We start from the raw sequence: 14,196 nt of genomic DNA on the forward strand, positions 1-14,196 counted from the left end.
TAATAATAATAATAATAATCCTTCCTTCCAAAGTAACTTGTATTATTGTTATTATTATTATTATTATTATTATTAATAACAATAATAAGAATAATAATAATAATAATAAAGAACAGTATATGGTATGATGTGTTGGTTACAGGTTAAGTTGTTTATTGTCATTTCCACAGCCCAAGGTGCAAACAAATACACATAAGGTACAGCATAGCACATTGTACGAACAAAGTGTGAAATAAAACTGCGAGATTATCTCTCAATTGTGGGTGTTTCAGCAGTCAGGACTATTAGCAGTAGTAGGAATATGGCAGTAGGAATATGGCGCAACATATCTACTGCAGTAGACCTAAATATACAGTGTGAAAATATAGACATATAGTACTGTGCAAAAGTCTTCGGCCACTTTCAACTTTATTTTAGCAAGGTTATAATGACCATTCATATTTATTTCTCAGTAGTCTCTTTACTAAAATACAACCAGTATACAGTATTAAATGCAAGTATTTCAGAATAAAACAACCTCATCATGCTTAAGTTCTAAATACTTACTGTGACCTCCATTTCCACTTAGCATGTCTTGAACTCTCTTAGGCAGGCAATATGAGATTTACAGTACTAATCTTCCGGTGTATTTACACCAGGTAGCATTCAAGACATGTCCAAAGCTCAGTATTGATTGTTTGAGCTACCTTTTGTTACGATTGTATGCTTCCATGTTTCACACTAAATATTGACTTTAGTCAGAAGAAGCCATTTTGTTTTGACTTTTTTGCTGTTTTAAAACATTGTACATGTTCTCTGTATTCTTTGTATCTTCATTAAGAGACTAAGCAATAAATGTATATATGATGTCCTCATTACAACTTTTCTAAAACAAAAAATCTATGGTGGATTTTTGCACAACCAAATTATAAAACCTGGGAATATCAGTAATATAAATAATGACTAACTATTGACCTCTGTAGTAATTACACATGGCATAAACAGGATGATAACACGGGTGAAACACGGATGATGACGTTTGACTACACATGTGCATAATAATATCTAATATACATTATCCGCTTTCCCTTATATGAAGCCGCATATATCCCTGTGCCATGGTGATGTTGAGAGCTTATTGTGCTGCAAATTAAGAAAACACGTGCAAATATAAACACCACAAGCTAATGAAGGACATGCATGTTGTTGTCATAATTTGTTATAAAGTTATAAAGTTATTGAAGCTGGTTGTCCGTCAGTGGTGTTGAAAACTTTTGGAAACAGTTTTCTCTGTCAGCTTCTTGCAGCATTTTTTCTAAATGCTGCACGTGTGGTCATGCTGGTAAAGATATCTCTTCATATGCATGTGTTTTCTTATTTTGTAGTGCATTAAGCTGTCACAGCCACCATACTCTGCTGCCAATATATTCTTACATTAGCAAGTTATAAGTTCAACATCCATCATGAGCTAGTTGTGGTTATTTCCACAGAGAACCAACCTAAGAAAAGTGTGCTGGGTACTTGACGTGTACTAAAAGGAGGAATGTACTAGAGGTGTAATGCAAAACTACTATCTCTATCTGTGCATTTCACACAAAAATTCTGTATTTGCCTTTGCCTAAAGTAACAGTTCATTCAATAACAGTCAGGTGTGAGATATTGAGTTTTGGGGATGTCATTCATAGAGATGTCTGCCTTCTCTTGAACATAATGCAACTCGATGGCACTCAGCTTGTGGTGTTAAAACTGCCCCAAAAATGCATCTGAAAAACTCAATATCAATGTCCCTTTCTAAAAATCATGACCTGTTTACTAAAAACAAGCCAAAGACATTGTTGTCAGCATTTTCATGTCGAACTATTTTCTTTCTACCGTACAACTCTCACTAAGTCTATCCCCGTGCAGAAGGAAGTGTAGCCCACATTTACTAAAGGACAGGCTCGATCTCATGACAGCATGAAATGTAAACATTAAGGGCATCCTTCTCGGAGCTGTAACCCTAGCTCCGTGGGGCAACGCAAGCTAGCAGAAGATGCACACTTCTTTTTAGTGATACAGTTGACGATTGAAGTTCGATAGAAAGAAAATAGCTCCTACATAAAACTGCTCACAACAAGGTCTGTGGATTATCTTGAGTAACCACGTCATGATATCTGAAAAGAGACATTGCTGTTAAGTATTTTTTTGGTGCCTTAAGCATCATAAGCAAAGTGCCATCTAGTTCCCTGACACTGAAGATGAGGAAGACATCTCTATATACGATACCTACAACAATCAGTAACTCACACCAAAACAATCTAGACTGATAAATAGCTCAGTAAGAGGAAAGGTATGCAGATTTGATTTTTGGGTAAACTGCCCCTTTACTCATTTTCTGCTGCCATAACACCCCTCTTAAAAAAGATCTGTATCATTATTATATAACTGTATGGTTTGTAGGAAGGCAAATGTTGACCACTTACTTTGATTTCTTCATGTACACCAAGTATGCCAGGGCAATAACCACAGTGGCAACGAGGAGACCCACTACAACTCCGACCACCAACTTGGTTTGGTCGCTACCATCTGACTGGTCTGTAAAACAAAACAGAAGTGTGAGAGACCTGGGAGACACAGCTCAGTATGAATCTCCAGCCTGACTGCAGACTAACGGGAAAGGGGAGAAAAAGGCATTATGTGCAATAAATGCATTGATGAATGGACACATCCACACTGTACATGGTTATGACTCATTGAATTCAGTGTTAATGACAGATATTATTAGTTTGGGACTTGTTTCATCAGCCAATGGGATTATGGACAATGTTGACATTTTGTCAGGATGCTGGTAGCTCCGCTCCTCTTAGTCCTTCAGTTCATGTTTTATTAATGAAAACACACTGTCCAAAGATTGATTTTCCAGTTGTAGAGTCCAAGGTGATGTAAAGGTAAATATTTAATCAGTGAGAAACATTTGATTCCCCCATAATCTTACTTACACCCCCTCCCACTGATTCTTACAAGCAAGAAGACCGCTACAACTTACCTTGTTTATCCATTCTCACCTCCTCAATTACTGAAATCAGATATGAAATAAAATTAACGACCAACCAAAAAAGAACAAAAAAGAAAAAACAAAACAGCTTGATAGCCAGAAAAATAAGCACTCTACTTCTACTCTACTTTTGCATGCAAGTAGTAAACAAGAGGGAACAGATTTAAGTCCAGCATCCCAACATACACACTACTTAGTGAAAGGAAGGAAAAGAGGTGAAATGCTGTCTCAAACACACAGGAATGAGTAAGCAAAGGAGAGCAAAGAATGATAATAACATTGCACGCTTTTAGACAACAGTGTGAACAAAGTGCTAAGTGCATGCATTGATTACATTTTGATGGTGGAGAGGTGATAGATGGTAGATCCTTACTCAGTGTTCATCAAAAGGCAAAAAAACACTGATGTAACCAGACAGAAATCTGCTAATACCTCAAAAGAAGCAAAAAATAAATGTTGCTATTTATACATTTTGCATTTCTTATTTTATTTACCATTCATATTTTTTTTATTACCTTATGACTACTTAGTATGGACTCAAATTGGATTAAGGAAAACTCATTTGTTGATTACACCAATGATTCCCAACCTTTTTTCTATCGTTGACTAAACTGACAACCCCTCACATATTTAATGGATATTATATATATATTCAATGCATATCAATGTCAATAGAGAACAACTGATAAACTGCATAATTACTGCAAATATTAAACACAATTACTGCAGGAATTCCACATAAAATTAGCGATTTGGATGGATTTTGAGCAGATTATTTCCTGTGTGTATAGTTTGTTTGTTGTAATTTATTTTGGAACCTGTTGACAATTTCCCAAGAGGAATACACATAGTAAATAACAAAAAACATCAATACATTACATTTAAAGTAAAAAACAAAAACAAAAGGAAAACAAAAAATATGGACTGAAAACATGCAGGGTGAAGCTTATTATACCTATCCCTTTTACTTAGCTTATTCTCATGCATCAAAAATGAGTTTTCCTGTTATTTTCCTCTAATACATAGTGAAAAAGCTTCTTTTTGAGAAATTCAGTGTTTTTTCTCCCTAATCCTTGATTGTTATTCTATTCTCTTTGGTTGTTTTAACTGCATACATTTCTAATGCAGGATGAGGCTGTTAAGGAGAGAGTGAAGACTCTGAATAAAGAGATAGAGCCCCACGTGTCACCCTCTGAGAACCACACCTACTGGTGGGGAAAACAAACAGCTCCCCAAGTTAGTTCTATTCACAAAAAAATAATATGAATGAGTGCTGAAAATTAGACCTAAAATTTCACCCTTAAAATCAGGAATGCTTCATGACCCCTTGTGAAAATTTAGCGACCCCTAATGAGGGTTGGGACCCCAAGGTTGAGAACCACTGGATTATACAGAGTTTATACCAGAAAGGTTTATGTCAGCCCAAAAATTATGTCATGTTTATCAACTGATCTACTCTATTGTGTGATTTTACCATCAATTCCATACCTGCTTGATTATTGTGGTTTTATTTAAGCATCTCAACATTATGTAAAGTCAACATGCAGACAGGAAGAGTTAGTGAGCACAGGAGGAAAACATCTACCAAGGCATATTACCAAGTTAGTCTCAAGGAATTATCAAAGCGGAGAGAGGAAAGGACTGTGCAACTACTTTGTACTTACTGGATGACACATTTATAGTTTTGCTATCTGCGCCAAACTCATTGGACACTGTACAAGAGACAGTCAGATTTGCAGTGGGCACAACTGTGATCTTGTGCGTTATCTTTCCATTGAGGAAGGGAGTCTCGTCAAGCTGAATGATAAGAGAAAAAACAGAAATGTTAGTTTTTACATATCAGACTTCACACACTGCTGGGGCCATATTCGCAAACATTCTGAGAACACTCCCAGAGAGCTCATAACTTAGCCTAAAAATATATAGCAAGGAATCCAAGTGTTGATTTAGGAAAATTCTCAGAACAACTCTGAGCAAGAAAGACAGGGAAACTTTTATCTTTGTGAGGAGATTGCTAGGTATGATGCATTCTTTTGACAGATGTGATTGGTTGTCACAGACATGCCTTTTTGTGAGCCTGCAAGGTGTGGACACTCAGTGGAGAAGAACTGTATCAAAATATGAGACTTAAAGTGATGCTTGTGTGATTAGACTGCTGCACTGTTGCATTTTTCCATTTGCCAAATATCTCAGTGTTGTTATTTTATTTCTCGCATTATGTTGTTATTCCACTGGGTTGGAAATGTGAGTGCATCTCTAAGGAAATCAACTAAAAACATTATCCCTACACAGTCTAATCTGTGGCATTTTGTAAACTCATTGTCATCCACTATTTGGTGAATATTCCTTCTTCCTCTTTGTCTTTAGACCCTTTTCTCCTCTATTTAAGAAACTCTCAAGCCTCTTGAAAGTCCTGCTCCCTACTCTTGACAGTTTCTCACCTTAGGAGCTATTTTAAGAGCGAAGATGCTTTGTGAATAACATTTATCATCACCAGAATATAGTCTTAACTTTAAGGGGAAAATCATAGAAAACGTCATAATTCTACAGGGTTCCCTCACATTTCCTGTGACAAAATTTTTGAAACTTTTCCATAGTAAAATTTAATGACAATAACACACATAGTGCATGTACCTTGAGGTAACATGCACTCACCCCCTTAATCCCCCCCTCACCAATTTGGCACTAAATCTACTCTCCACTCGTTTAATGAATTTCATCAGAATAGCTGTTTTCTTTGATATTTATATCACCAGAACAGGGATTTTAGTTTGTTTTATTAAGTTTGGTAGCTTGTTTTCAGCTTGGGGGCTTTTTGCCCCACTTTTAGGGCACTTTGCTAGATTTCCATTTTTGTGCAACAATAACAAACATTGGCAATAAATATTGGCTAGTCTACCAATTTATTTCTCCCAACAGTGTTTTGTTTATCTATCCCCATCCTGCACATGCTAAAATCATATCCAAATATGACAATATTAATTTTACAGTAGATTGACTTTGTTCTTTAGGTTGGCATCTTTCCCAGTCTTACACTATTGTGTTATTTACTCCAAATGTTCATTAAAAACAACAAAACTTCATGATTTTTCCAAAATCTTTCAATTATTTTTTACTAATTCCATGACTTTTCCAGGCATAGGAAATGAGTTTGAGAAAATCCATGACTTTTCCAGGTGTTCCATGACCATGGGAACCCTGGTTCTAAGAATTTTCCTAGAATTTCGTCACTATGAGCAACTCTTTGTGCTAAGAGGCTTTGTGAATACTGCCCCTGGCCTTTGAAACCTACCATGGCCTGTAATTAATGTACATTTTGTGTCACTAGGGGGCGACATTGAATCAATGTGTGACTCAGCCTTTTCCATGACAAAGACGCAGCATGTGCCTCTGGGATATAGACACTTGAGTCTCGGAGGAAAACCCCAGACACAAAGACAAACTGCCAACACCCTTTTCACATCCTCCTCATATACAAGAGGATGTGGCAATTTTTGTAAATACCCATTACTGAGCCTGTATTCAAGCCTTACATTATTCTCTCTGTGAAAAGGCTTTAAAGGATGGGATGAGAAGAGGAAAAATAAACTTTCACTGAAATGCAGAAATGTGTGTTATCACCAAAATGCCTTGTCCTGCATTGAAAGAGTTCTGTGCACCTTTGGAGTTGATTAATTATTACACGCAGGTTCACGTTTCGAGGTGAGACACTGACTGAAAAGGCTGAAAAGAAGTGCAACCTTCCTACACACACCCCCAGTTTCACATGTAATTTTGAACTGCTTCGTTTTACTATCAGTGTGCACACAGGTACACCACAGGAACAAAAGAGATAAAAAAAACACGCCCATTTAAATAAAAATTGTCTTCATGACAGCCTAGTGCAAAATACTGTGTTTTAGTCTCTGAGGAAATAACGAAATTTACTCTTTCGAAAGACTGAGCACAACCGCCTTGAATTATTTGGACTAGATAAGTGTGTTAGCTGGGGAAAATACCAACAGTGCAAACTGCTGTGCACATAACAGGGAGTATTCACTCAGTGGCAAAGGCAAAGGATGAACTGTCTCAGGACCAGGACACTGGCGAGGCGGCAAACCTTGGAATTTTTTAGCTTCCTCACAAGGGGAGGAGGCTTTAACAGACTGCCTCTGTTTAGTCACACCTGCACATATCTGCTGATGTTATTCATAGCTTTGTTTAGAGGGAAACAATGCCATTACATTTAAACAGCCACATGAGCATCTCTGGTTTGTCGTTGCAGCTTAAGGAGCCGTTTGTAGAGAAGGAACAAGTGCATTTTTCAGAAGTTGCTTGATGACACCTAAATAGCACTAAATATAATTACAAAGTGTACTCCTGTGTAAATCTTAAAGCCAACTTTCACCTGCTACACACAAAAATCCTCTACAATATGTCTTGGCTACTTTACTGACACAAAAAATGTACAAAAAAAAGCTGAAAATGAGTAAAAAAAAAACCCAAAAAACCAAACAAACAAATAAAAACCAACCAACAAACAAAAAACACATATATGGGAAAGTAAAAACAAAACAAAAAAGCTTATCTATATCTACATTTATAATTATTCTGTAAAATAATTTTTTAAATGTATATGATGATGATCATTTTTCGAAATCTACTAATATCTTGCAATTTCTGACACTTCTTGCCAAGTTGTTCATTTTACAAATGTGTTTGAAAGAAATCAAAACTAATTTAATCACGGCACAAAGGTTTAACAACTTGTGAAAAGCATCTGAATGCAGCACAAGAAAAGTGATGTCGATCAAGGTTTCAAAGGATTAAAGAAGTCACTGCAGTCACTGCAGTACAAACCATTTTGACGATGGCAGCGCATGTAGATGCAGCAGCCAGTAGCGACTAAAATCCTTGCTACTTTTTTGCTATATTTTTCTAATTTTTTTACACCATGACCTCTTCTGAATGCAGCAGACTGCGAAAAGATCCCCACAGGTGGCATGTGCTGAGTGTCAAGTCAGACCAGAGGGGAGAAATGAAACTGAAAGTGCTGGACAAAGAGAAGGAGGAGAGCCGGCATCAGGGTGAGGCTAACCCTACTTGGAGGGAGAGCTTCTCCTCTACCAAGCCTTCTTGTGGCTAATGTCCGGTCGCAGGAGAATAAAGAGGATGAGATGCAATTAAAGCTCACTCACCAACAGAAGATCAGATACGGCTCTGCGCACATCTTGACAGAGACATGGTTTAACCCCTAACATCCCGGATCAAGCTGTTGCACTGGATTGACTGACCTTGTGGGAGCCATTTGAACACAAAACCCTGATGCAAATTCAAAAAATGCACTGCAGGAATTGAATGATGCCACCAGCAGCACCATACCCAAAGAACTGGTTGGAATTTTCATAGTTGCTGCTGATTTTAATCAACTCATCCTTCAACTCCAAAGATGTAGCAGGATTGAGGACAAATATGGTTTCGTTTTTTTTAAACTTGGTTTGAAAAATGACCAATAAATCTACCTTCTACCTTCTTCTACCTTCAGTAACCATCTTACGTAGGAAGACCATTGTCAGACTGGATTTCTGACAGCCACTATTGATTCATCAGTCAAAGAATGACTGAAGGGGAAAAAGGACAGAAACATCCAAGGCACTCTGAGTGATGTGAAGTTAACTTCAAGTGTGATGAAAAGTGGTCAGGAGAAGGGCCTGAGTAGTAACCCGGCTGAGTGATCACTTGATGATATCAATGCTTTTTTGGTATAAAATAAAGTGTGACATTCAGCTGTGTCGGAAAACACACAAGTCAACAAGCACATGGGGGAAAGTCGTTCTTCATAGTCTGAGATTGAGAGATCAGTTTGTCATGGCTTGTTGGGTCGCAAATGTCCTAGATGACACTGGTGACAAATTCTTGAGTTTTGTAACGGCTTTTACAATAACAACACATCTGCCAGTTTTGCTGTAGTGTGTGTTAAGATGTCAACAAACAAAACAAAACAAACAAACAAAAAAAGATTTCGGTTGTAAGAGGAGACACTACAGATCAAAACATTTTGGGCTGTTATGTATGTAATGTATACCATTGGTTCTGTTCATTTTGGTCAAGCAACTCTTGTCTACGTATTTTGCATATGTAAATAAAGGTCACTATGTATCTAGATATTTATGTATGTGTGTTTGTAAGTGTACTTGATTTTTTATGTGTGTATTGCTTCTAAATGAGAAGCACTGTAGCTGTATGTTTAATAATAATAATAATTATTATTATTATTGCTATTTCGCTTCCATAAAAGGTCTTCTTTCAGACTGATGGAAAGACAACGTGCAAAACACACATTTAGGTTTATCCTAGTTCAGTTTTCTGTTCTGAAAAAGTATGCAAAATGGCGCATATTCAATTAGATTATGTACCATTTGTATTTTTTAAACATAACAGTCCAACTTGTAACTTGTAATACAAAAAAATGTCTTAAAGTAAGCATTCAACTGGAAAGGGCTCATGGTGATATTAATTAGTTGATATTTTATGTTTTTTACCCTATCCACCTGAAGCATTTTATTTTAATTAATTTGTCTTTTTAGTCTTTGTATCTATAAAGGTTGTTTTCTCAAAATGAGTTTTTTTTTCTCATACTCTGAGCCAGAAATCTCCTCATCAGTAGCACTTACAGACACCAGACTTCCCAGTTTTATTTCTATCTATATCCTACAGGGTTTTACCAAAGGGTTTGTTCGTATTTAGTTCGTATCCTGATTGATTCTTGTTTCATTTCTAAAAACATGGTTTTTTTAAAAGGCTGCTTTAATGACAGTTTCTTTCTGATTTATGCAGTATTAAAAAGAAATCCAAAAGCCCCTCTTTAACAACCCCTGACTTTTAGCTGTGATCAAAATGAAAGAAGAATTTTGACTTTACTCAAGGTTTAGACTTTTGTTATGGAAAAGTACGCAAATGAGCAAATATTTAATTAGATTATACAGTATTTTCATGTTTTATTATGATTTCACATAATAATTTTCTCAATATTAGTAATCAAATGGGGCCTTTTATGGCAATGTCTCTTAGTTAAAAGCTATTCACATGTAGTGGCTCCACAGATTTTCATGAAAACAAAACCCTGATGCTCTTCACTTTGTATTTTTCAGCATAGTCCTTCAATGTATTTATATTCATTAATTACCTCTCTATACAGCAGTGTTCATTGTTAGTGGCAGAGTTCGCTACTCCTACTCTGCATTCAGAGTGCCTATATATGCACAAGTGACTCACAGGAGACAATGCACTTTGTGATTCAGCTTTACTGTTAGCACAGTACTTGGAAAATTGCCCTCTGATTTTATTAATAACAACATGGTTGGGCTAAGGCTCAGTATTTTACGATATGACATGATCTCACCAATCGCAATACATTCTGACAGCCATCTCTGATCTTTTTTCACTTAATCTGCTAATTGCCAACTAACTTTGCTAAAAGTGTAGTATTTCTACTCTGTTGTCATGTTTAACTGACATGTTTAAAGGCATCTGCGTATTTTGAACTTACCATAGCAAAATATGAATTAAAATTGTAATTTCCTTTAATGACAAGCAATATTTATTTGCATTCCTTATTTGGACAAGCACTAACAGTAGTCAGAGGCAGCGGTACATTTTGTTAGGGTCTATGAAAAGATCTGAGCTACTCAAATATTGATGAATGCCTGAATACACATAAATTTCCCTCTGCGAACACTACACACAAATTCATTCTGCTCACGTTTCATGAATGAGACACACTCACACTATTTTCATGGCAATCAGGACTTAAATTGTAATTGAATTGTAATTTTAAACTATGCTTGTAAACCTTACCTCTTTGCATAGCATGCAATGACTTGCATGAGTGGGAAATTATAAAATGGACCGTTTACAGTAGCTGTATACTCCTATCATGAATTTCCATTTCCACACCCTCATTCACAGCTTCCCAATCAGGGTGTCCATACATTTCCATGGACAAAACCAAAGTTTCCCATGACTTTTCAAGTACCAATAATAAAGTTTTTTTTTAATTGCCCCAATTACCTGGCGTTTTTCAAACCTTTCAAATTCAAACTCTATTCAAACATAATTTCAGCTAATTGGCAGACAGAGAGCGAGAGAAGAACCCAGGAAGAAAATGGCAAACAACGGCACATATTTCAGATACATAAAGTCAACAGCTACAGAAAATGAATTTGCATGATGTGATATACATGGAAGGTTATTCAAGGAAGACTATTGTAATGATTTCATTTCACTAAACAAAATTTCACGACTTTTCCAAAACTTTCAATTATTTTTGACTTATTCCATTACTTTTCCAGGCTTGGAAAATGTGATTGTGACTTTTTCTATGACTATAGGGACCTTGCCCAATACAATAGAACGTATACAGGTCAAAATATCATATACAATCATCTACAATTAGCAGCATGCATCTACAATTTGTATGTTTTTACAAACTATAGATAATGAAATGCTGCTCATACCCACATTTTAGTAGTTTCCTTTTTGCTTTGTTTTGAAGGGTTTGCGATTTGCATTTGCTTCCACTTAAAGCATGGGCACCATAAATAAACTTACCTTGAGTACCAGCAAGTAGCTACATTGGACAGTTTGCATTCTGCCTTGCACAAAATTCATATTTGTTAACTGCGCATATTGATCTTGAAACTATTTTTGGAATGTCACAGACTTGTGTTAGGCCTAGACGATGTGTGATTCTCTCTGGCTAAATTGAAAGTAACAAAAAGGATCACTGATAAAATTCACATATTTGAGCTTTTATCCACTAAATGGAATATTTTTTCAGTTAGCTCCTATGTCATGATAAATTAAAGTATTACTACATTTACAATTAGAGAACTGCTATATTTGTTATGTTTTTATGGTGTAAGTCCCTTCTAGGTTTCTTAGAGCTTTGAGAAAAGTGAAGACTTTTCTGTGAGCAGCACAGAGGGAGCTGAGTGCACATGAAAAAATAAAATGCTCTGGCAATCATGATGAATAAATGTATGTGTGGTTATGAAAAAATAATAGATATGACCTTCAGAAATTGTAACAATTATGGGAGGAAGAATTTAATGTAATTGTGATACGGACTAATGCTTTGAGAGTTTGTGTGTGTGTGTCTGTGTGTGTGTGTGTGTAGGTGTGTGTGTGCATACCGAGGTGCCGTTGATGCTCCAGGAAACTGCTGGCTTTGGAGAACCTTCAGCCTCACAAACCAAGACTTCATGTCTGCCGTCTTTACCCAGATGTTTGTTCAGCCGTTTGATAACTGGAGCACCTACAACAGGATGTAACTTGTCAGCTAGGCCTAAATCTGAATGGATGCATGTGCGGCATTAATGACTGCCTTTCATTCACGCACACACACGCACACACACACACACACACACACACACACACACACACACACACACACACACACACACACACACACACACACACACAGAGTGACTGAAGACTTTTTACTTAGAGGAATAGAGGGACATTTTGCTGAGAGTGTGATTAGAAGATCGATATCATCGTCATGTCTGTATGGCAAGTATGGAACTACAGCCAGCAGCTCCATAGCTTAGTTTAGCTTAGCATAAAGACTGGAAACAGCTGAAAACAACAAACCTGGCGACTAGCACCTCAACAGGTTGCTAATTAACAGTTTCTATCTTGTTTAATCCGTACAGAAACCAATGCAGTGTTGCCTCTTTTCCAATTAAAGTAGCTAGCACTTTCTCCAAAAGTTGCCGGATGATGTCACCACGCATTAATAGAAGCATTGAATTATTGCTGAATTAGATTCAGTAGAAAAATTATCAATAAAACATTTGAATAGCAGCTATGGTGCTCACACAACAGAGCAACACTATCTTGAAAGTGAGAGCAACAATGTTAACACATAAAGCCACTGCAACTGAACACCCTTGGCGAGCTGCATTTTTGGTCCTGCTGCCTTTCCCACATCTACTGCGCATCACAAGCCCCCAGGAACAGTGCTGGGCTTTGAAGCTTATCTGACATAGTGGTCAAATGTAGAATTAAACCATCCAGGTCCATCATGTGATGCCATGACATAAAAGACATGTTCCTATTGACTTACATTGTGAAAGAGACACCATTCTCACTATTGGGATTTAATCCATATGGCCCGATAACATTTCTAATGTCAAGAAGAGCAGCAAGATTTAATAATTTTATCCCCATTCAAGTTACCTGGAAGTTATGGCTGTGACACGCCAAGCTGACATCTGAGAACTAGCGGCGACGAAAGCTCCCTGCTGCATCCCCCTCATGTCAGTATGTCTTGGCCAAAAAGTTGCACATGAACACACCAAACTGACAGCCAACAAGTACATTTACTCTGCATCTGCATGAGAAGGAATACTCCTCCATACCAGCAGGCAGCTGTTGTCTGCAATCGCCATTTAAAACGGGAAACCAGAAGACCGCCATGATGCCAGTTAGCCAGTTGGCACATTAACAACTCAACCCAATATTGAAATTTACTGTGTGCCAATGAACAACAACACAACATCCACTTAATGTGGGCGGACGGCCGACAGTCAGTTTGGTGTGTCATGGTTTTAGCCATTCGGCTGCACTCAGCTGCGTTTGGCCACCACAAATCTCTAGTGTGCTTGCTCTTTTGGGCCCCATAATGTGGAAGATCTGGGTAACTTCATTTTGTGAAAGAGCTTTTTTGGTTTCATGTGCTACAGAGCAATCTTCATCTGAATGAACGGGGCCCAGCCTCAAATGCTGTGTTCAGGTTTTTTAGTACGTCCATTAGAGACAAAAGGAGAGACCCCGGGCTGATGGTGGAACTGGAACTCGTGAACTGTGATTATTCTGAGCAGCATGCAAGAGAATGAAGTACAATATATTTGTCTCTTCTTTCTTCCTGATGGTCTGATTAAGTTGCTAAATTTGTCGCGAGTCACTTTTTAGGAATAAAGTCGCTAAGAGGGTCTGAAAAGTTAACAAATCTAGCTGGAAAGTGACCAATTTGGCAACACTATACCAATGTTTAAAGACGAAACACTGTAGTTTTGAATAACTTACTGGATAATCTCTGGTGGTTGCCTAACAAGCCACCATAAAACCTCAACAAGTTGTTTTTATACTTCAGATTTTCTGCACAAATTAAACAAACAAGATATAACATGTTAATTTGT

General features: G+C 37.2%; 1 protein-coding gene across 3 annotated transcripts in view; it reads right to left on the reverse strand.

The window, feature by feature from the left end:
* The window catches only part of LOC121943164 (CD166 antigen homolog A-like), a 94,895-nt gene that overhangs the window by 1,891 nt on the left and 78,808 nt on the right, over positions 1–14,196 (reverse strand). For 2 of the 3 annotated variants that reach the window (XM_088079021.1, XM_042486606.2), the window contains 4 exons: positions 12,187–12,308; positions 4,678–4,810; positions 3,005–3,034; positions 2,442–2,553 (listed from right to left, as the gene is read on the reverse strand). In XM_088079021.1, coding sequence (XP_087935147.1) covers positions 2,442–2,553; positions 3,005–3,034; positions 4,678–4,810; positions 12,187–12,308 — 397 coding nt within the window. The remainder of the gene's footprint in view (positions 1–2,441; positions 2,554–3,004; positions 3,035–4,677; positions 4,811–12,186; positions 12,309–14,196) is intronic. The other variant, XM_042486607.2, reaches the window with a different exon arrangement.

This window comes from Plectropomus leopardus, chromosome 6, assembly GCF_026936395.1.
Source record: "Plectropomus leopardus strain MGB_pleo_1.0 chromosome 6, ASM2693639v1, whole genome shotgun sequence".
Lineage (NCBI taxonomy): Eukaryota > Metazoa > Chordata > Actinopteri > Perciformes > Serranidae > Plectropomus > Plectropomus leopardus.